We start from the raw sequence: 27,545 nt of genomic DNA, 5'->3' as shown, positions 1-27,545 counted from the left end.
ACTTTTCTTTTTTGGTTTTTCGAGACAGGGTTTCTCTGTGTAGTTTTGCACCTTTCCTGGATCTCGCTCTATAGACCAGGCTGGCCTCGAACTCACAGAGACCTGCCTGCCTCTGCCTCCCGAGTGCTGGGATAAAGGCGTGCGCCACCACCGCCAGGCTATCGTTCACTTTTCTTCGTGAGCGTTTGTTTGGAACAATCTACCGTATCTAGTGTAAGAATTACACATACTGCCTCCTGTCTTTTAACTTGTAATGTGGTAAATGAGTCTGATTTAACAAAACAAAACACAAAAACCCCTCCAAAAATTCAAGACACATTTGATATATGGATTTTACAATAAAGTTTATTAGCTGTTCTCCTCTTTCTCATAAATGGAATGGATAATGTTGGTAATTTTTTTTACAAACCAGTACTCATTTAAGAAATTTTAACAAGGTTGCCAAAAAACCACATATTGAATAAACAATTCCAAAGAGCAATGGGAAGCCAAATGATGATAATAATGAACTAGAGAGACCGATTTCTGAAGGCATTCGGCCTCTCACTAAAATTTAACAAGTTTGCTGTAAAGACCTGTGCAATTCTAGTACAGCGCAGCTACACAAGATGATGTCTGGGAAATCTCCAGAGTGGAGCTTGTTCGTCTACTAAGGAGAGAGAACTAAAAGGAAAGGCGGAGGACCCAAATCAAACTCCACGACAGGCACACAACACTGACAGGAAACCTAGGAATCCTCTGGAACTTCTGTAGGAAGGAGGAGAACATGCTCACACGTCTACCTGCAGTCTAGTTTTCTAGGTTTTCCTCACCACCACCATACACTTGCTTTCAGTTCACATGATTAAGGAAGATAGTCTCATCAATTAATACTTAATTTAAAAACCAAACAAAAAGTTAGAAGTAGGTGGCAAAAGAAAAATATATTTTAAATATATATATATGTTTGTGTGTGCAACTATGTAAAGAAAATAATTCCCATAGTTACAGAGTTTAGTTAAAGAAAGTTTTATATATATTTATATATATTTTATTATAACAAAATAGGCAGTTATTGTGGGTAAAATAGTCATTAAAATCTGCCCCCCTCCCTAAGCATACATTAAAATTTCAGGCTATGAACTGGACACCTTCCCACTGACATGATTATCACAGCTCCACATTAACTTTCTTGTCTGTGGAAAGGTGAGCCCCTGAACCCCTCAACAGAGCTGTAATGAGGAAATGTATGGACAACACTAACCAGTGCTGCCCACGCTGACTACAGCACACACCACTGTTCTTCCTAGCAAGTGGACTAGGGGAGGGCTCACATGATAAAGACCTCTCATGAATAACAAATAGCCCTCCTGAAATTATGAGTTAACTCAGACATTCATTTTGAAATAAAACCCCTATCTTTCTTGTCTTTAGTGAAATAATTACTTTAATACCAGAAGTCAACTGAGGAAAGAACTTGAGAGCTATGACGCCGGCCAAACCATGCTATTAAATAAGCGTGCACTGTTGCTCACGGTCCACTGAGTCACTGGTGAAAACCACCTTTCCTTCGTTTGTACTGAAACTGGAAAAGAATGCATATAAAGCTTTTCTGAAAATCTCTGAAAGTTAACTTTCCCTTAAACATTAAGGAATTTCACAATTTTGCATCTCCCCAAACCCTTGATAGCTGGTCCGGCCACTCCTCTTCAGTCTGAAGAATGGCCGGACCCCGAGAGTAACACAGAATAATACAATGATGCAACATGAAGGAGACACTGGATGTCAATAACGGGCACAGGTGCCAACCGTGAGGGGTCTGAGTCAGTGTGAGAGGAGACTCAAGAGACTCCAGGACAGGGGAGAGAAACGAGACCGTGGGAAAGGAACAGGAAAGCCATCTTCATAATTTCTCTTTTGCTGGGACCCAGATATAAGGACCAGACTGCTCTTCTATGACCAGCTTCACCTGGTTGTAGATGTCCTCCAGCGTGTCTCCCTGTACAATGGCTGTAACGACAGAAAGTCCCAAGGGTCCGTGAGTTGTCTTTCTTTGCCATCAACAGTACTGTGGACTGGGAGAAGGCAAACCTTGGAAGCAGTTGTACACAAGGATCTCCTACTTGCTTGGCAACAACTGGTCATTCAGCTAATTTCACTACGTGTACAGCACACACACACAGGGACCAAAGATGAGACGTGGCCATCCTCCTTTACCTTTTGTTTTGTTTAGTTGCTATCATCTGAGCTTGTATTAGCGCACTCACCCACTCATCTGATGGTGCTGGAGCCTGAACCAGGGCCTCGCACAAGCTAACCACATGCTCTATCTCTGATTTATGATTTCCTCAACTTTTGTGGGAACTACAGAGAGCAAGCACAGCCTCGTTATCTTATGGTGGCGGGGTAGGATAGTAGGGAAAGACAGCTGACTGAATTGTGTACTCTGCTGAAGTATGAAGTGAGACAGGTGCTGGGTGTAGGTGGACTGATATACATAACTTGGGGTCTTGTAGTTAGAAACTATTAAAATCAATATTAAGAAATAACGTGTGAATAAAAAGTGGCAACACAGGCATGTATTATGGTGCACACCTGTAATTTCACGACTTGAAAGGCAGAGGCAGGGGGATTATAAATTCTAGGTCAGCAGGGGCTACACAACTAAATCCTGTCTCAAGAATCACAAACAGAGCTGGGCAGTGGTGGTGCACACCTTTAATCCCAGCACTCGGGAGGCAGAGCCAGGTGGATCTCTGTGAGGCCAGCCTGGTCTACAGAGTGAGTTCCAGGACAGGCGCCAAAGCTACACAGAGAAACCCTGCCTCGAAAAATCAAACAAAACAAAAAAAAATCACAAACAGTAACAAGAACAAAAATGGCAGTGATTACTAAGAACTAATTATGTGGGTACTTGGAGCCTCTAGTCTGTAAGGCTCAAAGGTGAGTTAATGAAACTAAAGAGGACTCCATGGAGCCAGGTGGGTGGCTTACAGAGACTAATCCAGCACTCAGAAGGCCCAGGCAGGTCTGTAAATGTGAGGCCCACATGGGCTAGCACTAAGTGTGAGCAGGTGTATGGAAACCATAATGTCTAGTTTCTGATGGCCTGAGACATCTGGAATAAAATGCCAAATGGAGATGAGATGTTAGGTAACACTGTCTGGCTGGTGAATGAGGTTAAGTGTACCATAAGGAGGAACATCTATGTGCAAAAGAAGAGCTTCTACGTAGTGAAGACTGTTGGAGTAATCAAAAGTTTTAAGTTTTATAATGTTTGCAAGTATCAGTTTTGTGATAGAAGTTCACATTCTGAGCTACACAGAGGTATCCTTTAATATCTGCAGAGACACAGACATTTGGCAAACACCAGCTTCATCTTGACTGGCTCACAATGCTTCACAGGGCAGGCCACAGTGGCGAGCAGTGAAGGGCAGCTGCTGAGGTATGCCTTGGGAAACACACACACTTTGTTTACTGGGTAAGTTGTGGTTCTCCTGGGTTGGAAAAGCAAGAGGTCAAGGCCACAGACACCTCAGCCATTACCACTGACACCACCACCACTAGGAACAGTCCAGGATGGCATCCCAAGACTGCATGCTGCAGAGGCTCACAGTGTCGCTTCTTTGACAGGCGTGCTCCAAACTCAGATCCCACATCTGGGGAGATCACAAGCTTCCCACTGGCTTTCACTCGGAAAGCATGTCAAGGTTATGACTGACTAATAAATAAAGGCTAATGGGTAGTTCTAGATTAAAGTAGATCCAATATACATGCTCCTGGATTGGATCCTGAAAATTTTTTTTTGTCATTTCACTCTAACACTGCTAATATCTGGGGAAAGTCTGTATTAAAAGGTAAGATTATCAATGTTAAATTTCCTGAGTTTGATTAGCAGCATTCTCATTATATGAGGGATATAAGCAAACATTCAAATGTCTTTTTTTTTTGAAATATTGACATATTTAGAAGTAAAGGACATCTATTTGTAACTTACTCCCCTGTTTTAGAGATAAAATGATAACATTTGGAAAATATGGGTAAAGGGCACGAGCTGTTCTTATGCTAATATTCGTATGGTTTCTAAGTCTGAAATTAAAAAAAAAAACAGACCCCCTCTGCCTTCAGCACATGGCTTATGATGTCAGAGCACTTACTGGAACTCATGTGATCATTAGTTTAAATGAGGTCTTCGAGGTACTGTGTGTCGTGGTCCTAGCTACTCAGGCAGCAAATGTAAAGAGTCACTTGAGTCCAGGAGTTCAGGGCCACCTTGGGCCACCCAGCCAGATCCTCTCTTTTCTAGCCAAGTCTAAGCTGTTGTACCAGCAGTGGGCTAGTTGCTGCCACAGTGGGGTTGTTCATAGTCCCTCTAGCCCTCTAGTAGCCTGTGTGTGCTGGCTGTCCTTCTGTAGGTCAGACAGTACAGAGGCACTCACAAACTGTAATCCCTTTCATGCTTGAATTCCCAGTCCTCCCAACTGTCAGCTAAAACATTATTGCTCATACCCATTCTACTGTATACTGTTACTGTAGCAGAAAACACACTAAGACACATGATCCAACAATCTCATTTCTGGGTATATACCCAAATAAAAAGAAATCAGTGTATCAAAGAAACACCTGCAATTCTTCATTAACCTCAACATTCACAATAGACAAAATAATGAAAACCACCTATACACTTGTCAACAAAGAAAATACGGGGCATCTAAATATATATATGATGAAAATGGTAGTCAGCATAAAAAGGAGTCCTATCATTTTTGATAACATGAGCGAATATACAAGACACTACACTAAATTAAACAAGACACACAAAAATCCATTTTCCATGGCCTCATTTACCTGTGGAATCTAATCTGAATTCCTAGATGAGTACAGTAACGGCTCCCTGAGACTGGGAGTGGGGGAGGAGAAGAAAACTGATCAAAGGATACACATTTCTCTTTTCAGGAGGACATGTGGCCCTATGGCCACAGCACTGGGAAAAACAAGACCCTCCAAAGACAATTTCTGTATCTGATGTACAGCATGGTGACTACATCAGCCAAAGCAGACCTCAAGTGACCTCACCAACACACACCACACACCAGAAACTGTGCTGATGTATGTACTACCATGACTGTGGAAATCAACTCACAAAGTATATGATATTACACTGTACACCTGAATACCTCTGAATTCTGTAAGTTCTATCTCAGTAAGCCCAGGGAGAATAGATCAAAATTTACAAAGGGTAAGAGAGAAGGCCGAGGCTTCACAGAAGCAGTGAAATTAAATCTAGTTTCCTCTGGTCGATTATGAATTCTTCCTGCACGCACACCATAGGAACACGACATCTTAAGGCTCCCCATTCCCAGCTAGGCTAACTTTTGAGTATTCTGTGGGATAAAACCCACAGATCTTGTAGTTTACTTTGAAAACTACAGGATTAGTTACTACGAGTAAATGTGGATAGAGCAAAATTCTCTCATAAAGGGCACTGTCACACATGGTTCCAACCTGTAAAATGTTCAGTGAATTCCTGTTCCAACTTCATGGCTCTCTCAAATGTTTTTCTGGCTTGTTCTTCTGTTAGGCGCTTATTCATTTCCCTATGCAAACAAATTTAGAAATTGGTGATTACCATATTGTAATACTCTTTGAAAAAAGATGAGAGAAGACATAAAATAATGGGAGTTCAACTCTGGCAAACCGTAGCCGTCACTAAGAACAGCTACAGCCACAGGCCTGCTGCCCAACACACAGTGGGAAGAGGGCTGCAGCGCTTTCTACACCAGCTCAAGGCAGCCAGTGCACTCACCTCGGACAAGTCTCACAGTGCATGTCATGGTACGTGATCCATAGGCCTATATACCAACTCACAGACTGTAAATGAACACACCAAACAGCACAACCAGAAAATACAGCTTGAGGAAACAGTAAAATAACCTAGCTTCTTCGCTGCTTAAAGTGTAGTGGAATGAGAGAGAAGAAAAGGGAGGAAGACTTGTGTACTACAAGTTTAATCATCTGTCCTGAGTAAAACTTACTTAGAACTTGGTTAGAGGGAAAAACTGTAAACATATGACATAAGGAAATCTGACTATATGATATTAAAAATAGTAGTTAAATGCCACATTCGCAGTGGAAATGCTTCTAATTCAGTAATTACTCTTCAAATATATGAAATGACACATGACATTTATTTCAAAATAATCTGGGTGTGTGTGGACAGAAGTAGTAAGCCAATCCTAAATCTTCTTGCAGCGGCATGATGGGTATGCAGGAAGGGATTTGGTCCCACTTGTGACAGGAAGCCTTTGGTATCTCAGCATGAAGAAGAGTATTTCGTGTGGCTATGGTACAATGTTCTTTCAATCAGGATTCAGAATTTCAATCAGGCATCAGAGTTCCCTAGACACTTCTTGTAGGGTAGGTATAATGGTGATCAACTTCTGCTTTGGTTTATCTGAGAACATCTTGACTTCCTCATTTAAGAAGAATTTTATTATTCTATGTGTCATGGTACATGGGCATACATACCATGGCATCCATGTGGAGGTGAGGACAACTTTGTGGTAGTTTCTCTCCTCACCTTCACATGGGTTTCAGGGATTGAATGCACACCAGGCTTATGCAGCAAGCTCATCTCCTTGCTGGGCTGGATCACTGGCCCTTCCCCTACTCTTGCTGGGTGTAGGATTCTTGATTGACAGGCTCTCTTTCTTCCGTGTTTTTGATGCATCGATTCACTGCCTTCGGACTTCAAGTTTCTGACAAGAACTCTGCTGACAATCTTACTGGAAAATCTCTTGGATGCAATGTCATCACTCATGTTGTGTACAACACTGTCTTCCAACAGTCTGACTGTAATGTGCCTCTCAGGGCACCTCATTTCTTTTGCTTGAACTTTACTCAACATCTTGGACATTTATATTCATTTTAAAATAAAATCTTGGAAGTTTCTTCAAATAATCTGTTTCCTGCTCCCATTTTTGGATTCATAATGCATGTAGGTCTATCTGATGCCGTCTCCCAGTTCCTTGAAGCTCTGTTAATTTTTTCTAATGTTTCTAGTTGGTCCTCAGACTTGATAATTTCCATTGTTCCATCCTAAGTTTGATGAGTCTCCTGTCTGTTCAAATTTACCTGAATCCTTCCATTTACTTTAGTAACTGGGTTTTTTGTTTTTGATTTTTTTTTTCATTCTCAGAACTGAAATAAAAGGGAAAGATCTTACTTTCAATTATGTGTCTTTGTGTTGCTGTATGGGTATGTGCGCATGGGTGCATTGTCTGTGAAGCCAGAAGAGGATGCTGGGTCCCCCAGAGCTGGAGCTACAGGCTGTTGTAAGCTGCCTACAGTGGGTCCTGGGAAGCTAAGTTGGATCCTCTCCAAGAGTAGTACGTGCTCTTACAGGGTGAGCAATCGCCAGCTCCCCAGAACTTCACATTTTCGTACTGATATTTTCAATTTGCCCAGACAGACTTTTCGTGACTTTGACCTTGTCTTTTATGTATCTTTAAGGTGTTATAAATATCATATAACATAAGAGCAGAAAGAATACTATGGGGACAAAGAGGGGGACAACAGAGGCGAACACAGGCGAGTATGAGCACTGAATGATATATATGCATGAGAATGTTATATGGAAACCCATAGTTTTTTATTTAAAAATCATGTATTGTAATAAAGTCATTTTACAGTCTGTAGTGAGTTTGACATCTGGTCTGTCTCAGGGAATTTATTTTATTTTTTCCTTTGAAAGGATCATTCTTTGCTATACTTTTGTACACTTTTTAAAAAAAGATTTATTTATTATGTATACAGTGTCCTGTCTGCACCAGATCTCATTACAGATGGTTGTGAGAAACTATGTGGCTGCTGGGAATTGAACTTGGGTCCTCTGGAAGAACAGCCAGTGCTCTTAACTGCTAAACCATCTCTTCAGCCCCCTTTGTATACCTTTTTGTTTTTGTTTAAACATTACATTTGAATCTTATGATTCAGTAACTCTGGACACTCATTTTTGCTGTTTTATTTAAAATTTTTTTATTCAGTTATCTGCTGCTGTAGAGTGTTTGTGTGCTGAGGCAGCCTGATAAACTTTTCTCAGGTACTCTCTGAGACTGTGCCATTCTATGGTCATGTACAATATATCTCTAAGTTAGACCCATATATGTGACTACTTTCAAATGTCCTGGGCTGGATACCAAAAAAAAAAAAAAAAAGACAACGGTCAAGGAGCAGGGGCAGGTCTGTGGAAAGGCACTGAGGCTTCCAGTCTTTGAAAATTACTTAATAACCAGGGGTGGCTTACTGTACTTCTAAGTCAGACACAGCAATCATTTAGCTGGCAGTTCCTCATCCACGAAGACAGGGTCTCTGTTGTGTCCTTGGTGCCTACAAATTGCATGTAGATTGCTGAAGAAATGCATGCATGGCTGCTTGCTATGGGGCTAAAAATAAAGGAATGGGGCGCTGACACCATGCTGAGAGCTAAAATTAACCTTTTAAACCAACGCTAGGGAGCTGTAAGGCTTCAAAAGATTTCAAAGTTCCAAAATAGGCCAAACAGAAAGATCCTGCCATAATCCATCACTATTTGGAGATCCTCTTGGGTGATCCTGCCACCCCCACCCCAGGCTTTGTTTATGGTGGACAAGCACTCTACGCTGGACCTTTAGTGCTCTGATGGATTTTTATACTCTCTCTCTCTCTCTCTATATCCATCCATCCATCCATCCATCCACCCACCCACCCACCCACCCACCTACCTATCTATCTATCTATCTATCTATCTAGGTTTTTTGAGACAGGGTTTCTCTGTGTAGCTTTGCACCTTTCCTGGAACTCTCTCTGTAGACTAGGCTGGCCTCGAACTCAGAGATTCATCTGTCTCTGCCTCCCGAGTGCTGGGATTAAAGGCATGCACCACCACTGCCCGGCTGGATTTTTAAATTTTAAACCAGCCTTATATTCTAGGAATAAACTCTGCTTGATTATTATTATTATACTTTATTAGGTGTAAGAACATGTAAGATTTTCTTTCCTTTTGTCCTTTTCTTGTTAACACTTTTTGAAGTGTAACTTTAAAAACATGGAAGTGTAGTATCTTAAATACTACAGCTTGACAAATGGTCACAAACCTGTGCACTGAGTACTCAGGTCCAATGCAGAGCATTACCAATGCTCTGGAAGTCAAGAATGCCATCCTCAAAGCTAAGTTTTATTTGGTTTTGCAAGAGATGATTAACCCTGGAATTTCAAAGCACACAAACATTTAGTTTGAGATCTTTTATTAAAATTTAAGATTCTTCTATGCATTTGTACACAGCTGGTGACTGCTCACGCTTATTTTTGCAAAATGTTTCATCATGAAAATGTAATTGATGTATTCGGCTGGTGGTAGTCATTTAGGTAGTTTCTAGGTGTTGGCTATTTGAATAGCACTTTTGCTGGCAAGCAAGCATGTTTGGTTAAAACAAGCAAGCATTTCTGTTGTATGTTTCTAGGAATGAGAGTTCTAGGCTAATCATAAATTAGCGTATGTCAACCTTTCAAAGCTACTGTAAATTTATCAGTGTAGATCCACCAAGAGACTGTGAGGCATTTTCAGATGCTCCACATCTGTCAAAGACGTGCACTGTCTTTTTCCCTTTTCGCTATTCTGACATGTGCAGGTGGTAACATATGACACCACGGCTTTCACTGGGTAAGGCCGGTCTCCTGCTGAGTGTGTGCCGACCGACTGACCGTCTGGAGGTGCTTTCAGTGCTCTGTCCACAGCCTGATTTCTATTGGGCCTGTGTCGAACTGCAGCGACTGCTGATGTACACTGATGACCCCTTCCCATTCTGGCGTTAGCACCGGAATGCTTGACTGTGTTTCTTGGTCATTCTTAATATTCACTGTATTTTCAAAGACCATCTTTCCATCGATCTTCTCTGTTGTATGCTGACTTCCTATTTCAATAACTTCTCTTCTGCCTTCTTGGAATTTAATGGCTTCCAACTTCTCTTATGCTCTTTGGAACAGCATCTCTCTCACTCCGTAGCCCAGGCTGGTCTGGATTGTCAGCAGCCTCCCTAAGCACCTCAGTCCTGAGAATGGTGCCTGACAACACGCCTGATGTTTGGTTTCGTCTAGTATATCATTTATAGGCTGTGTAATCTCCTTCACCAAAGACTGTTAGCTGTTTTTGTTTTTTACTTTTTTTTTTTTTTTTTTTTTTTTTTTGGTTTTTCGAGACAGGGTTTCTCTGTGTAGCTTTGCGTCTTTCCTGGAACTCACTTGGTAGCCCAGGCTGGCCTCGAACTCACAGAGATCCGCCTGGCTGTGCCTCCCGAGTGCTGGGATTAAAGGCGTGCGCCGCCGCCACCACCACCCGGCTTTTGTTTTTTACTTTTTTGAGACAGGGTTTCTCTATGCAACAGCCCTAGCTGGTGGATTTTATATGTAGTTCAAAACATTTATCACTTTTTCTGGAATTTCCTTTTTAACTTATTCAGAAGTATAATACTCAGTTTTTAATATACAGGCATTTGAGTTATATTTTTTATTAATTTTGCTGTGGGCAGAGGATATTTGTTTTCAATCACTTGAAAATCGTACCTGAGCAGACAGTTTGGTAACTGTCATGTGTGTTTGAAATCAATGTGGTTCTTGCATATGTTGAGTACAGTATTTAGTGAGTATCGGTGTCAAGTACAGTATTTTAATGAACGGAATATTTAGGTTCATTGACACTATTTTTTTCTCCTTGTTTTTATTTGTGCTTTTTCTTTTTTACTTAATTCTACTAAACAATGGAATTACATTTTTCTATGTATGTATGGAATACGTGTGTCCTTGTATGTGGGTCAGAGAGCAACGTGCAGGAGTCCTTCCTCCCTTCCGCTCTGTGGGTCCTGGATTGCACTGGGTCGTCAGGCTTGGAGGAAAGTGCCTTTATGGAACCATCTCACCTTCTGTCAGGTAAGGAGCCACCATCCTTCATCTTTTTAATGGTTATTATACAGCTGCACTGCCCGTTTACTACTATGAATGAAGATGCTGCTGCTGCTTGAACCTCACGACACCCTCTACGACAGGTGTAAACACTGCTCTCTCCATTTTATACGCGACAGCGCGATGCACGCTGCAGTTAAAGGGAGCACCATAGGCGTTACACTTACATGATATTTTCCATGGATTTGGGTTTAATAAAAATAGATATTGGGTAAAGTTGAGCAATCTGCAATCTCTTTATGGCATTTCCGGACACATCAAGGATACAATGTTTGCCCTAAAATAGAGACAATAAGGAAGAAAATTAAGTAAGTGGACCAAATCTTTTCAATTACATTGTAAGTGTCCCCCACAACTCACCATCTGAATTATGCTTCATTTAGATCCTTTTTATCAAGTAAAATTGACATTTATCAGTAAATTTTAAAAGGAAAATTAAATGAAGAAAACAATGATTATGAATAATTACTTTCCCATTCTCAAAGCCATTTCAAAGAATTAAAATGCAGTTCTCACATCCCTCGTTTTTATAAAGCAGTAACCACTCAATGGGTGGAGAGAGAGCTTGGCGCTAAGTGTACGATCTTCCTGCAGAGGATCTGCGTTTAGTTCATGGCACCCATGTTGGGCAACCTACAGCCACCGGCCAAATTCCAGCTTCAGGGGATCCAAGACCCTCTTCTGGCCACAACTGGAACCTGTGTGTACTCACGTGTACACACACACACACATACACACACACACACACACGTTAAAATATACAATTAATTCCAAAGGTCATTAATGAACTTCATTTTATAAAATGGCATGACCAACAGAAGGTGAAAAAAAATCCTAGAATTCACACTCTTTCAAACCTGTAAATCCTCACTACCACTATTCTTTAAAAATTATTTGTGTTATGTCCACGTCTGTATGTGCTCAAGGAGACCAGAGGAGAACAATGGATGCCCTAGAGCTGGAGGGATAATAGGCAGTTGAGAGCTACCTATGTGAGTGCCAGGAACTGGTTCTCTGTGAGAGCAGTACACACGCTTAACCACTGAGCTACCTCTCTAGCCCCTCACTACCATTAGTCTGTTCGTTCAATCCTCATTTTATTGGGGACTAGAAAATACCATAAATTGCCATTTGGCAAACCCAATTCTGGGTTTATGTAACTTTTCCGACAAGTTCACTGACACAAAAGGTCATTTATATTTTTATTATAGATGAGTATTTCTAGTTACATAGGAAATGAAAATTAAATAATTTTTGTGATATTTAAAATTAGGTCCTCAATCTCATAAAGTACCTTATAATTTAAAGGTTAGAGTTCCTGTTAAGAAATAATATTTAATTTAATATGTAAAAGACTCCAAACATACAGAACAGGAAATGATATACTCACAGCATTAAATTTTATTACTTTTATGTGTATGTGCATGTGTATAGGCCAGAAGCTGACCCGACACCACGTGTTTTCCCTAATTGTTCTCCACCTTCCGTTCTGAGACAGAGTCTCCCTAAACCTGAGGCTTGTCGCTCAGCTGGACTAGCTGCCAGTGGTTTCCGGGGAGCTTCCTGTCTTCGGTTCCCAGGGCGGGACTACAGGTGCACACAACACGCTCTGCCTCTCGTGGTACTCGAGGTCTGAAGTCAGGTATTCATGTTTATGTGGTGAGTGCTTTGCCAGCTGAGCCGTTTCTGTAGTCCGTGTTAGGTTCATGACACAATCAATGGACAAGCTCGATGGACTAGTTAGAAGTGAGGCCTAGCGGGAGGAAGGAGCTCATTGGAAGGGATTCTGCAGGGATTTGTGTATATTTCTACTCTCTCTTCCTTTTGCTTCCTCACCATGGACTGAAACCTCAGAGACATGAGCTAAAACAAATGCTTCCTCCCCCGCTTCCCTTCACTGTGACAGAAAACTAACACACTGGCTTCACTCTCTTCACATAGACATATAAATTCCAGAAATACTACCCACAGATAGTGACATCTACTATATGATCACAGTATAATTCTAGCTGGTCATCTAATGTTCCTTATTGAACAAGCAATAGAAAACTGCTGGTTGAGGTATTGGATTTACTTACAATGTCTGAGTTGCCATCGGTTGGGCACAGTCCCTCAGCACTTGCCATTCCAGATCTGGGTATTTTTTTTTTTTTTTAAGATTTATTTATTAATTTAAGAATTATGTATTTAGTGTTCTGTCTGCACACATGTCTGCAGGCCAGAACAGGGCGCCAGACCTCATTACAGATGGCTGTGAGCCACCATGTGGTTGCTGAGAATTGAACTCAGGACCTCTGGAAGAGCAGCCAGTGCTCTCAACCGCTGAGCCATCTCTCCAGCCCCCCAGATCTGGGTATTTTATTAACTGGTTTGTGTGCTGCACGCGTGTGTGAATGTGGGATGGGGAGGGCAGAGGCCAAAGTTGGGTGTTCTAGCTCCTAACCTTACTTTTTAAGGTACGCTTTCTCACTGAACCTGGGCTACACTGGCTGGCCTGTGAGCTCCAGGGACTCGTCTGTCACCACCCTGCTCACCCCCGACTTGCCTGGCTTTCACACAAATGCTGGAGAAGGGAATACAGGTCTTCCTCTAACTAACAAGCACTTCATCCAGTGAAGCATCTCTCTACCCCAATCTTGGCATTTTAGAAGAGTACGGATCATTCATTTCACAGGATATGGTTAAATTTGGCTCAGTCTGCCTCTTGACTATCAGAGGGCAAGTTATACATTTCTAGAAGGCATACCACTCTTATGAGATATCTATTTTTCTCATTTCTACTGACAATGTGATATTCAAACTTCTGTCTGCTTAGAATTTCTCCAAAATAAAATTATCTTTGTCTTTGTAACTAGTAATTTCAGGGATGACGCTTTTTCAGTATGTAAATAATCTTGTTTCTTATAAACCATCACTTACTGTGATTATTTTAAGATAAGTTTTAATCATCTCTTAATGTTCTTGCCTGAAAGAATTACTACCATGTGGTTTTCTTTCCAGAAAGACTTCCTTACTGTGTCATGCCTTGACCTTGTTAGCAGCCGACATTGCAAGCAAGTAAGCTTCTCCTCCACCTTTTCATTTATGTATTGCTCATGCCTTCACGGGATACTTAATTTTATTTAACCCTATGCTTTGTGAGCAGTTATTAATTTACTTTGACAATCAAATGCTAATTTTAAATTTCAAAATTATACAAAATGTTTACTCAAACGCCACTCCTAGCCTCGTCGATCCATCTCCTATTTTTTCTTCTTTCTTTTTTTTTAAATAAAAATGTGTAGCTAGGCTGGCCTGAACTGCCTCCACCTCCTCCAACAAATCCTACCAGTGTGCACAACTACTCTCCCTGTGCTAGTAACTAACCTCATTAGGTCCCGATTAGTCCTTCCTGTGTTTTCACACAACTGAGTAGATTCGTTTCCTTATTTCTTCTTTTCAAATATCAAATCAAGATGGGCGAGGTGGCACACACCCTTAATCCCAGCACTCAAGAGGTAGAGGCAGGAGGATCTCTGTGAGTTTGAGGCCAGTCTGGTCTACAGAGCTATCCCTAGGACAGCCAGGACTACACAAAGAAATCCTGTCTTTAAAAACCAAAACCAAACCAAACCAAACCAACAAACCAAACAAGCCCCAAAAGATAAAATATAGATCTTTCTTCATGTTGCATATCAATTCATAGATACTTCATCATTTACTAAGTGTAAAGAACTCCAGTTCGCCAACAAACCAAACATCATTTATTAAGCCCCAAAAGATAAAATATAGATCTTTCTTCATGTTGCATATCAATTCATAGATACTTCATCATTTATTAAGTGTAAAGAACTCCAGTTCATGGATATTGGTGATTTTCAATCACTTTTCAATTATCTTTGCTTACCAACATGTACTGAGTCCGGACTCATCAAATACAACTTTTTATCCACTTTCCCTATATTTTTCCCTATCTCTACTAGTTATTAGCCTACCATTGTTACTTTTTTTTTTTTTTTTTTTTTTTGAGACCAGGTACTACTTAACCACTGATGTTGGCGTGAAAGTCACCGTAGTCCAGCCCAGCTTCAAGGTTACAATTCTTCTGTGATGTTTCCTACTGACTGATTTGATAATGCCAGATTGACCTTGAATTTATTGGACAGATTGACTCAGTCATGGTATAGTACCCTTAAGATAGAGTTAGTACATCATCTTGACTTCATTATAAAAACTGTTTTAACCTAATGTCAATATATTATCAGACTATGTTAGATAATATTTTAAAATTACTTGTTGCAGGGCACCTTTAACCCCAGCACTTGGGAGGCAGAGGCAAGTGAATCTCTGCTTCTCGAGTGCTCCAAGTTCAAGGCCAATCTAGTCTACAGAGTGAGTTCCAGGACAGCCAGGGCTACACAGAAACCTTGTCTTGAAAAACAAACCAAAACAATAATAATAAAAAACAAACCAAAACAAAAAAAGCAAAACCAAGACCAAACTAAAACAAAACCCCCAAAACTTGCAGTTACACTGTTTTTGAATTTTTATGCTGTCTTTGAAGACTCTGGAGACTTTTTTGGCACCTACAATTAACATCTTAGTTTTTCTCATGGTTACTTGACTTTAGCCAGGACAAGGTCTGGCTCTAGAAGAGGCCTTAAGATTTTATTTTATTTTACAGATAGATACATGTGACCATCTTATTTTCAGATTTTTACTTAGCTACAGCAGTAACACTAACAGATAGTAAGGCCATGTCATCTATCTTCTATTTCTTCATACAAACTCCTTAGAAACCACACCAGGGTGGCTCTGGCACTTACCTTCTCCGCTACTGCTCGCACAGACTGAACGCTTGTTCCATACAGATGGTTGTTATACTGGCCAGCTTCAATGAACTTATGTTCCTGGATGTCCTTTTCCATCTGTTCCCTTGAAGTCACAAAATGATAATCTCTTCCATCCACCTCATAGTCACGCTTTGGTCTAGTTGTATCTTCAATAAAAAAGAACTTGGGGAAGTGTTTCATATTTTAAAACAGAATAAACACATCTACTTAATTCATTGCTTTTTAAAAAGTTTAACACAATACTTTTAAATCTAAAAAAGAGAAAGTAATATTGAGGATGAAGGAATAATTAATAAAACAATTAACTATAGCCCTTTACAGCAGTTACATTTATTTTTACCAAACAGTGACAGAAAGTGCTAAAACAGTTTTAATTTGGGTTACTCACGAGGGACGCAGGATCCAAATTTGTCGGGAAATTCTGAGATTAAATCATCATTTACCCTGTCTTTCATGGGTCCCAATATAATGACTGGTCGAGTATAATTAACTACAAAGATAAACACATCAAAAAGAATAAATACTTAACAAACACTAATGTGTTTTATTTCAGCAGAGAAGAAAACCATTCTGAAGAATCTCTTCTTTATTCTTTCTCTACATTATGCTGTTTTGTAAATAAATGTTATTAAAATTAAAATTACAACGTCGATCAAGTCAAATTTATCATCTTAGACCTTTCAATATATCGCTAATACCTCATTATAAACAGAAAACAAAGCATGGTGTTTTACTGGTGGTTTCTGAAGTTAAAAACTAAGAAAGCAGAGCAAAGAGGACAGGAACAAGAACAAGCGGGTGTAGAAGTGATGGACGACAGCAGTGATCTAGAAAGACGATCCAGCAGAGGACACAGTGGGCCATGCTGAAGGGAAGCTGGTGGTGAGCATCAGACTAGTGTTGTGGTTGGGGAGTTAGATCTAGTGAGGAAGATTCAACACATGGGATAAAGAGGGAGGGCCCAGAACCTGCCTGGGGGAAGGGGTAAGAAACAAGGACTTTAAAATCATCTCTGACTTTTTTAAAGTTATTTTAAGGGTAGTAATGCAATATTATACATGCTGAAAAAAAGTGGCTTAGGAATACAACACCAATAAAAACCAGCCAAAATAAAATGATTTGGTTCTAATATTCTCTGGGTTAAATAGTGCTTCTTGAAATTCATATAGCAATTTCTACATATATAGTTAAAAACAGCAAAATTCCAATACAATATTTGACTTGTGGGAGTTGTTTCTCTTTTTCCACCATGTTGCTTCTGGGACTGAACCAAGGCCATCAGGTCTGGCAGCAGGCACCCTGTCCAATTGCCTGTCTCACTGGCCCTGAATATATACTTTTTAATAAGGCTAGAAAACATTAACAAACTTCACAAACCTTCTTGTTGGTTCACGGGCTCATACGATAAAACATATTCTTCTTGACCACCTACGGAGAGTTAAAGCAAGGGTAAGGAAATCTCAAGGGAACGGATGTCAATGTCACCCTCGTCCACACAACTCACCCAGTTCCTTACACAGAAGACACCAGGACATTCTGAGAACTGACAAGGTATACAAAAAGGTACTAGAGCAGAAATTATCCAAGGCAAGATTCAGTACAAAAGGGGAAATTATTAAACCATAAAGGTAAGTTTGATAGACATGAGACAAAACATAGATGTACTATTTTTTTCCATAACTTAATGTTATTATGTGCTTCTTCTATTTATAGATCACCTTCCTTTCTAGCTGGAGGTTTAATGTACTGGAAGGCTGCCTGGCTTTGCTCATCAGTACTACAGAAAACAGGCAACAAACAAGTAACAGCCTCCCCAGACAAAAAACCAAAACCAACAAAAATCCCTTCCTATGGACTAGGGCTGGATGTGGGACTGCTTGCCTACAATCCCAGCAAGTTTGAAGTTGGCCTGGACTATGTAGTGAGTTTCTGCCTAAAAAAAAAAAAAAAATCAGAAAAACCCAATAAGCCACAGAAAATACTGTTTTTGTTCCAATTGAGTATATTTACCTAAAGCTATATTTTATTTTTAAAAACAATTATAATCTTGCTTTGATTACAAAAGCACTTCAGAAGTTAAAGCATCTGAAGTTTAAATTAAAGGAGCTTTGGAAATATAAATGAAAAAAAACAAAACAAAACAAAACTACCAACTACGCGAACACCATGAAAATAATTAAACCCTAGTTCTAAACATGTACTATAGAAAACAAACAGATTCGGTGACTGAATGAAAGCAATGAAAACTGAATCATGTATCTGGAAAATGGCCTCCTTATCAAGATTCTGTAACAACTCTACCACCTTTGTGATTGGTTTTCAGTGTGTGTAGCTGTGGGCCTTATCAATCTGTAACAGTGGCACACATATCTGTACTTGCTTTAAACTGTATGTTTAAATGTGTGTGCTTGTTTCCAATCTTATCACTGTAGTATCCCAAAACAGATACTTCATGAGCTGTTTTCTCTTCCTCTCTCTCCCTCTCTCTCAACTACTCATGTATCTAGGCATGGTGGCACACAGATCTCTATGAATTCAAGGTTAATCAGTTCTATGTAGAGAGTTCCAGGCTAACTAAAGCTACACCTAGTAAGAACCTGTCTCAAAAAAACAAAACAAAACAAAACAAAAGTTACTGATGTAAAATATGGCTCACATACTACGAAATCATGCAGTTGGATATTCCACAACTTAATTCATGCAAATGGTGAGAAAAGACAGTATATACTTTCATTACCCCTTTTTAGTCTAGAAAAACCACTCAACTACTCTACAGTGGATTCTGGTTATAAGCAAATAAAGAAAAATTTTCCCATTTGTCTTCCTCAAATTACATAGCATTATGTAGGAAAAAAATCCAACCAACAAATGAGGGTTAAAAGTATATATTGCCAACATGAATATCTGGACTGGGAACGGGATTAACCTTTTGAGCAGCCATACTCGTCTGTAATCAAGATTACTTTCATTTTAGACAGCAGTGAAAAAAGTCAGAAAAACAATTTTAATTTTAAGTTGCTACAACTGATATTCACATACTCTCCCCTCTTTCTACACCCCAATGTGTCTAAAAAAGATCCATATTTATATAGTTTAATTAACATCAAGAATATAGTATTAAACATCAAGGGAGAAAACAGTATTACTTTTTGAGCAATGGTTGCGCAGAATAAAAAGAAAATAAACTAATAATCATTTAGTATTACTAACAAATATCTTTTTAGTGCTTATGTTAAAAACAAAATTACTAAGGAAAATACAAGTTCATTCCCTATCAGATAATTACTTTTTATAAGATACGCACAAATCCATGTACTATGTATCGTATACACAATTAAGTTGGTAAATGGGTTTGCTTTCATTAAAACCTTGAAATTAACCTTTCTGTATGAGTGGCTTGAGGACCTCTTATTCAAAATGCTTGCAGCAAAAATTTTTCAGATTTATTTTTTTGCATTTAAAAATACTTACACAGGCAATCCTGGCTAAGCAGCTCTAAACTGAAAAGTCTGAAAATTAATTTGTTCTAGATCTGAAACTTTTAGAGTGTCACATTGTTGCTAAAGATGGTGAGTTTTGGGTTGGAGACACTCAAGTCTGTACTTTATTTGGCTTTTCCTAGTTTCTCAATCTTAGGTATCTGACTTGTAGTTTTATAGCTTATCCCCGAGGAAGAGCCACTTGAAGGTACTTATTACTTCTACAAAAGAACAAGTAACATGAAACACTCACGGTAACTGCTTTCACTATCGCTGGCATTAGAAGTTACGTGCTCTGATATGGAAGGAAAACGAAAAGAAAAACAAAGAAAACCCAGTGTCACAAATTTAAAAGCTGATAAAAGCAAATTATCAAAATTAGACAAGGTGATACTATAAATGTTGAGATATAAACCACACATAACCACAGAATTTTTATAAAGCATTTTAGATTTTCTATGAAAAAGTTAATTTTTCAACTAAATTAACACGAATTAGCAAGGGGAAATACCTGTAGTAAAAGAAAATGCCTTACTCTTTAAATATAGTTTATGAACAAAATTCTCAGCAAAAACCCACGTAGAACATAGAACAGACACAATGTAATCTTGAATTAGTTCATAAAATACCATATCATAAAATCCAAAAGGAGAAAATATTTGGTACCATTTAGTTTAGGAAAGACCAGTAAGGACACAAGTTCCACTTGAGCTAAGAGAGGCCGCCTCCTGATGGGACAGGTACTTCTATCATTTATAACAGGTAAGGTTTCACCAGAGCTTGTCTCCAGCAGAACCTAGGCTCCAGAGGCCACCTAAAGCTCTGTAGATGACAAACTGTCTCACAGATCACGAAGAAGGAATTTGAGAGGCCGGCACTGTCTTTTAATAGACTGGCATTCCTCAGCAACTGTGCTTTGATAACAGACTACTTTGCAAAATACGAGAACTCCCCCAATAAATATTAGTAAAAAGCCACCTAGCTTTTGCTCACAAGTGGCCCCATTTCATAACTCGGTAAGTAACAGGTGCTCATCTCTCAATAAATATCTTTATATCTTCCTTGAATAAAAGAGCAAAAATTTTATTTAGAAAAACAAAACCACAAACTTTCAAGGACAGAGGGAAACCTAAATTTCTAATGTTAGGGAAAGAACACCACCACCATCACCAACGACATTGTAAGACAAAGGAGTCTGAGGCTAAGGTCTGCTCAGGCCAATTAAGCAGCTCTCAAGAAAGGAGAAGAGTAGACCTCATGCGAGTGAAAATAAACCCATTCATTTTAGCTTGCAAAGAGAAAGACTCTCTTTAAAAAATGTGGGTGTGTCGAGGCCACAGGTCAACATGGAGTGTCTTTTTCTCTAGCTTTCCAGCTTATTTTTGAGACCGTTTTTCACTAAAGCTGGAGCTCACTGACTGGGCAGGACTGGCGGGCCAGCCGAGTCCCAGGGATTCTTCCATTTTCACTCCCAAGTGCTAAGATTATAGGCATGTGCCATTCCACCAGGCTTTTTTTTTTTTTTTTTTTTTTTTTTTAAACATCAGGTCCTCATGCTTCTATGACAAACTCTGCTGACTGAGCTACCTCCCCAGTCTTAAGGTACATACCTTTCTTAATCACAACTTATTTTAAATAAAGGACTTAAAATTTTAAAAATAGAATTGGGGAGGGGGAGTCACTGGTAAGCTGCCCACCAAATAACCCCTCTGCCCCATGCTCAAGGAAGCCCCATGCTCAGTGCACTGAAAAGGGGAGCAAAGACGTCAAAGTAAGAGACTCGTGGGAAGAAGGGTTCAGCGGGGCCAGAGAGCATGATGGGGTGAAAATAACTAAAACCTACACATGTAAGACACTACCAGGGAGGAAAACAGTAAAAATTGTCAAGTTTTTCTTCTGTAAGCTAAGAAATTTCAATAAAATAATTGCACCTAGAAATTAGAAGTAGAATTAATACATGACAAGCACACATTAAAAACAGTATTTTTAAGTGTATATTAAATTTTGTCTCTTTCCATGTTCATGTGTACACATGCATGCTTTACACGTGCATGTGGCTGTGAATACATGAGGAGGCCTGACGGAGAGGCTGCCAATCATCCTCTGCAGCTCCTCCACCTTCCTCACTGAGGCTGGTCTCTCCATCAAACCTAGAGCTCACTGATAATACTGCTAGTCTCTCTCACCTGCTAGTCTGCTTGCCTTTGCCTTCAGAGGCCGGAATTACAGGCAGGCTACCATACCCATTCAACATTTACATGGTCCTGGGGATTTGAACTCTACTCCTTATAGCTATAGGGGCAACTGTTCTAACCACTGCGGTATCTTTTTAGCACTTCCCTCCCCCACTTCTTTTTCACGTTACTACACAGACTTCAATACAATCATTGAGATTCTTGAATAATATTCAATTTGATTTATAATTTATAATTTATCTGTTAAACATTTCAGTTTGCTTTAAACTGTTTTTTAAACAACATTAATAATTCTAAATGTTTTAGCTTATATCACTTTTTACCTATCCTATTTCTTTAAAATTTGTTGTAAGTAGAAATTAAAAATAAACCCTCTGAAGCCTGTATTAGGCCTGGCATTACAATCTTTAGTCTCTAAGTTGTAAAAGAAAGAAAAAGTTATCTGCAGGACGAGAGTAAGTGGGTATGTAAGAGACAAAACTGATTAATGCTGAGCTGGAATTTATGAAGCAGGGTTAAAAGAACACAGAGTTTACATTTACTAGTCTACCCTTCAATCTGACATACTATAGAATAAAAAGTTATTCTTTGTTTTTTATTCACCCCCCCACCTCGAACTCTTCAAAACTCCCAAAAGGCACACTATACTAAACTTCGCAGGTTTCTGCATTTTCTGTACTTAGTTCCTTTATAATAAAACGTTGCTGTTCTGAGCTAGGCTTTAGACTAGGGCAATCACTGGCACTGCTTGAGAATTACACGAAAGGTAAAGCGCCCCTTCTCTAAAAATCCTGTTGGCGGTGAGGCTGTAGCTTAGTGGTACAGCACTTGCTGAGCATGCAGGATGAAGCACATGGGCCCAAGCCCTAGCTCTGCCAAAATAAAAACAAAACAAAAACTTGAACATAATTTGCAAAAGAAAGTTGGAGAGCTAACATACAGCTGAAAAGGTGTTTAAGTTTACTTACAGCACAACCACAGAACCAGACGCGTCAAGCAGAGACAAGGATATAAAGCAGCCAGAATCATCTACTGGGGTTAGGATTGGGGGAGAAAGAGTCTGGACAACTATTTGCCAGCACAGTCATCGCGAAATATCTACCAAAGGTTGGTTCCAGGACTCCAGAGGTAATACAATGTGAGGATGTGAATGTCCCTTTCATAAAACTTGTAGGACTTGTATGTATTCCCCACTTCCTCCTTTCCTTCTAGACAGAGCCCCATGTAATCCAGGCTGTCCTAGAACAGGCAGCTCAGTCCGTCCTTGAACTCCTTCTCACAGGCCTCTAACCTCCCAAATGTTGGGACCACAGGCACAGAGTGACACAGTCGTCTTCCATATACTTTAACCCATTTTTGATTCTGTAACTACAATACAGTGTAAATAATGGCTAAATTGTTCAGAGAATGAGAAGGAAATTAAAGCCAATTCAGTAGACATTACTGGAGGCTGGGAAGTGAATAACAGTACATAAGAGCGCACAGAAAGACTGCGGGTTTGTGAAATGCAGGAAGCTGCAGGAGGAGGATGCCAACACATCAGTTCAGCTCAGTTAGTGTAGTGCTTTGAGGATGTGACAAATTCAAGTTTTTTTTTTTTTTTTTGGTTTTTCGAGACAGGGTTTCTCTGTGTAGCTTTGCGCCTCTCCTGGAACTCACTTGGTAGCCCAGGCTGGCCTCGAACTCACAGAGATCCGCCTGGCTCTGCCTCCTGAGTGCTGGGATTAAAGGCGTGCGCCACCACCGCCCGGCCAAATTCAAGTTTTATGCTTTGCAGATATCTGGACTTTTCTCCCAAGTAATTTCTGTTGTGGAATATTACTTTAACTATGTAAAGATGTGTTACATTTGTTTAATGATGTGAACATGTGCTACATTTGTTTAACGATGTAAAGATGTGTTGCTCTGCCTACCTAAGACACCTGATTGGTCTAATAAAAAGCTGAATGGCCAACAGTTGGCAGGAGGGATAGGCGGGGCTGATGGGCGGAGAGAATAAGGAGGAGGAGCAGGGGAGAGAGGGAGAGGCCTCTGGGCCAGCCATCCAGGCGGCCAGACTCGGAGCAGGACATGTAGGATGAAAAAAAGATAAAAAGCCCTGAGGCAAAATGTAGGCGAAGAGAAACAGGTTAAATTAAGTTATAAGAGCTAGTAAGAAAGGAGCCTAAGCTAAGGCCGAGCATTCATAACTAATAAGTCTCTGTGTCTTTATTTGGGAGCTGGTTGGCAGCCCAATAAAAGCCTGGTAAATTGGTGCCAAGATGCTATTTTACCTTCATCACAGTGGCTGCTCTTTTAATTACTAGCAACTTGGCTGCTCAGGCCATAACCTGCGGGGAATTCTGTTCCCCCAGACAATGGCTCTGTTGCTGCCAATAAACACAGTGCTAACTAAATCTCTATAGTTCTAATAAAACTTGAGATTCAAAGGCTAGGGAGAAAACCTGTGAGCTCAGAGAGTAGCAAATGCCTAACTTTCTCTCTCAGCTGGCATCCCCGGAAGCCACTCCCTTCTACACTGCCCCAAATAAAAAACCCACACTAAGGTCCTACCTGCTACTTCCTGTCACCTAGTTGTTAACCCCGACTCTCTGAGTCTAGGTTATTTTTATTTAATCAACACAAATGGAACACATCTTTACATAGTTAAATAAATGCAGCATAGACAAATATAACTCATCTTTGCCTAAACAAATATTCCACAGCAATTTTCAACCTGCAGTTTGATTAATTCTTAGATAAGGAAACTATGCATATAGAGTCAATTTTGTAAAGCTAAACAAATATATATGTACAACCTAAAAATTTCTCCCTCTCCTATGTATTTCCCCAAAAGAAAGGCATATATCTGAATCTCAAAAGACATGCACAAGAATATTATTTCTGACTGCATATCTAAGGTACGTAGCTTCAGTTTTTTTGTTTGCGCTGTGAACATTTTCCATGTCATCTGTATGTAGATCAGGCTAATCTCAGGCTGTGATGCTCTTGCTGTGTCTTCCCAGGACCAGATTACAGGCATGAGTGACCTGGTTCTTAATATGATTTTCAACTGTCATATAATACTATAAATACAGATAAGTCATATTTCATTAGCCATTTCCAAATTAGACACAGGATGGCTTCAATCTTTTTTATTCTTTTTGCTGTAACTTCTAAATAATGATAAAATTTATCTTCATCTCCAATTATATCCTGAGGATAATCTCCCTGAAAAGGATTTAATGAACTAAAAGAAAATTTTTGAGAAAGGCTGTATTAATTTACACTTTTAATTACAGTGCTTTAAAAAGCTACTCTATAGAACTATCTCCATCATGGAATGCATCTCTAGGCAATGGGTAGAAGGCATTATTTTGTATATGCTGACTACTGGGAAAATACACACGATTGTTCTATCTGCTTATCTTCTGAGCTCTGCTGTGCTAGGGGCTGTACCTGTGGCGTCTCTCAGAGGTCCATAAATGAAGGACTTGGTCCCCAGCTTGACACGAGCAGAAGGTGTAGACACTTAAAGCTGCAGCTTAGAGTGCAGCTTTCGGTTACTGAGGGTGTAATCTCCAAGAGGGCAGGCAGTAGGACACTAGCCTTTTCAGGCTTTTTCTGTACTTTCTGGAACCATGAGGTGAACAGCTTACTCCACCACACACATTCTGCAATGATGTGCTATCTTGCCACATGCCTCCCAAACAGCAGGGCCAAGCAATCATGGACTGCAACTTCCAAAATGAGTCAAATGAACGTCTGTCTTTATAAGCTGATTCTCTTAGGTTTTGCTAGTAAAAGAAAGCCAACACACTTACCTCATTCCTTGTCTAGTTTTCTAGTGGATAGACTGTTTCTTATTGATTCATAAAAAAACCTGTACTTGATGCAAATATATTCTTCAGGTCTAAAAATGCTTGTGGGGTACCTGTCTAGGAAATTTGAGGCCTCAGGTTGAGCCTCTTTAATAATACAGGAAGAAAAAACTCCCTAAGCTTTCTCTCCTCCTCTCCCCTCCTCTGCTTTCCTCTCTCCTCTGCCTCTTCTATTTCTAACACGTTTTACCTGTCTTCTCAAACATTTCCTTTCTGACAGGGTATGTACTATTATTCTCTCCAAATGTTACATTGTCAATTCCAAGCAATACTACTTGACATATTATTTGTAATCAAAGTAAAAGTTAGCCTGGCTTTGGCCCTTGAGAGCTGTGCATAACTGCTCACATCAGCTTTTAGAACAAGAAGAAAGCAGACAGACACAAGAAACCTATGTGGCTAGCCGAGGTGCTTTATAAAATTGAAAACTGTAAAGATAGAAAGGAAATAGAAAATGAGAGCATCTTAGACAGGCGAATTCTTTTCTGAAACTGTGTGTTATGATTTCACTTCAGAGTACCCCATCTACTGCCCATTGAGTTATATCTCCTTTAGTCTTATTTAGTGAGTTTTGAACTTTAGCATACAGGTTAATGAAGCCATAAGTAATACCATGATGTACCCTTCTTCCAGTATTTTCTCTAGAATGAGCAGCCTGTATGCTTTATGTGTTTGTTTTACATGATAACCTCCTTCAAACCCAGTTTTAGAATTCTACTGGTATTTTTCTGTCTCCTTCCAATATTTTCTGAATAAAACCTTGACCTTTAGGTTGCCAAGTTAATAAATTCTTTCAATTCCTATGAAATGAAGCAGATACTTATAATAAAATGAATTATAATACACTATGTAGAAAATCAAATCTTTCTCTAAATGACATTGCCTGATAATCAGTTGTTTTTCATAATTTTTTTCTTAAGGAAGTTTCAATTCCCAATTAGAGAGAGAGACATAGGGTGAGGAGTAAGCATACATAACAGCGTAAGATGCAGGAGCCATAATCATCTATAGCAGCATCAGTGGGAGCCCAGTTCCCACTTAGTTCTTTTTAATTAGTGTTTTCATAGGCCTCTGGTACTTTAAGGAGATTAACAAATTCCAAGTTGATGCATATAACCTCTAAAATATACAAACCACAAAATAAATCCCAGAGCATCTGGGGAGACATTTTCCAGTTACTGAAGGCTTTCATTGACAATTTCCCTAAAATGTAAAGAAGCTGCCACTAGTGATAGGAAATCTGTGGTGCCACCAAATTATATTTTTAATTAAAACTTTTTCATACAATATATTTTGATCATGTTTCCCCCCTACCTTAACTCCTCTCAGATCCTCTCCATCTCCCTACTCACCCAACTAAGAAAACATAAGCAAACATAAAAAAGAGCACAGCATGTCTAGAGCAAAGCGTGCCTAGAATTAAGCATGCCTAGCAGAAGTACTTTATATATAAAGTACACTCTCTTCTGCCTAATGCAAACCTAAGTCATTAAGATCGAAGTAAAAGTAAATCATGAAAATGTAAAAATCCATCATTAAAACTGTAACATTTAATATTATTTAATGATGTAGTTCTTGGAAGGCTAACTAGTTAGTTATCAATAAAACTCTACAAGTTTTCAAAATGCCTAATAATTCTAATGAAATGAACAATTTAACAAAACAATTAGCTTGAATGATTATTTCTATGAGTTATGATCACCTAAATTTTAACTTAGTAATATTAGGTGACTTTTCATATTTCAGTGATTTGAAAATAGTCAATTTAAAACAGTAACTCACTCTGTAGACCAGTGATGTAATTACACTCAATGTTAGTGATGGGATCACACTCAATGTCAGTGATGGGATCACACTCAATGTCAGTGATGGGATCACACTCAATGTTAGTGATGGGATTACAGGCATCTATCACATGCTTGGCTCTTATTCAAATATTTATTAGATTCCTTCTACTTATCAGATCTGCTATATCTTTATATAACTAATTAGTTAGTAGACAGAAGGTTAAGAGCAGCAGCAATAACAACAACAAGAGCACATCAAAGTAAATAACCTGGTTAAGAGAGGAGCACTAATTATAGGATACTCTCTATCGCTTCTTATGGTCTTAAGAGGCTACTTAACTTTCCCCTAGACTGCTGCTTGAACTTGACGTCTATCTTATCCTTTCACATTAAAGCAAGGGGTTTCTAACATATAACT

The 27,545-nt window shown here is 39.4% G+C and overlaps 1 protein-coding gene across 1 annotated transcript in view; it reads right to left on the bottom strand.

Moving 5' to 3' along the window:
* Window positions 1-327: 327 nt before the first annotated feature.
* Window positions 328-27,545, bottom strand: part of LOC128111916 (disks large homolog 1-like) — a 47,122-nt gene continuing 19,904 nt past the window's right edge. The window contains exons 6-13 of the mRNA XM_052740459.1: window positions 19,539-19,580; window positions 18,733-18,753; window positions 17,184-17,234; window positions 16,195-16,296; window positions 15,780-15,952; window positions 11,142-11,251; window positions 5,485-5,576; window positions 328-1,989 (exon numbers count right to left, since the gene is read on the bottom strand). Coding sequence (XP_052596419.1) covers window positions 1,883-1,989; window positions 5,485-5,576; window positions 11,142-11,251; window positions 15,780-15,952; window positions 16,195-16,296; window positions 17,184-17,234; window positions 18,733-18,753; window positions 19,539-19,580 — 698 coding nt within the window. The 3' untranslated portion in view covers window positions 328-1,882. The remainder of the gene's footprint in view (window positions 1,990-5,484; window positions 5,577-11,141; window positions 11,252-15,779; window positions 15,953-16,194; window positions 16,297-17,183; window positions 17,235-18,732; window positions 18,754-19,538; window positions 19,581-27,545) is intronic.

Source organism: Peromyscus californicus, unplaced genomic scaffold, assembly GCF_007827085.1.
Source record: "Peromyscus californicus insignis strain IS unplaced genomic scaffold, ASM782708v3 Scaffold_16__1_contigs__length_79575227, whole genome shotgun sequence".
Lineage (NCBI taxonomy): Eukaryota > Metazoa > Chordata > Mammalia > Rodentia > Cricetidae > Peromyscus > Peromyscus californicus.
The sequence above is the reverse complement of the archived record's forward strand: the minus strand, read 5'-3'. Positions and strand labels throughout refer to the sequence as shown.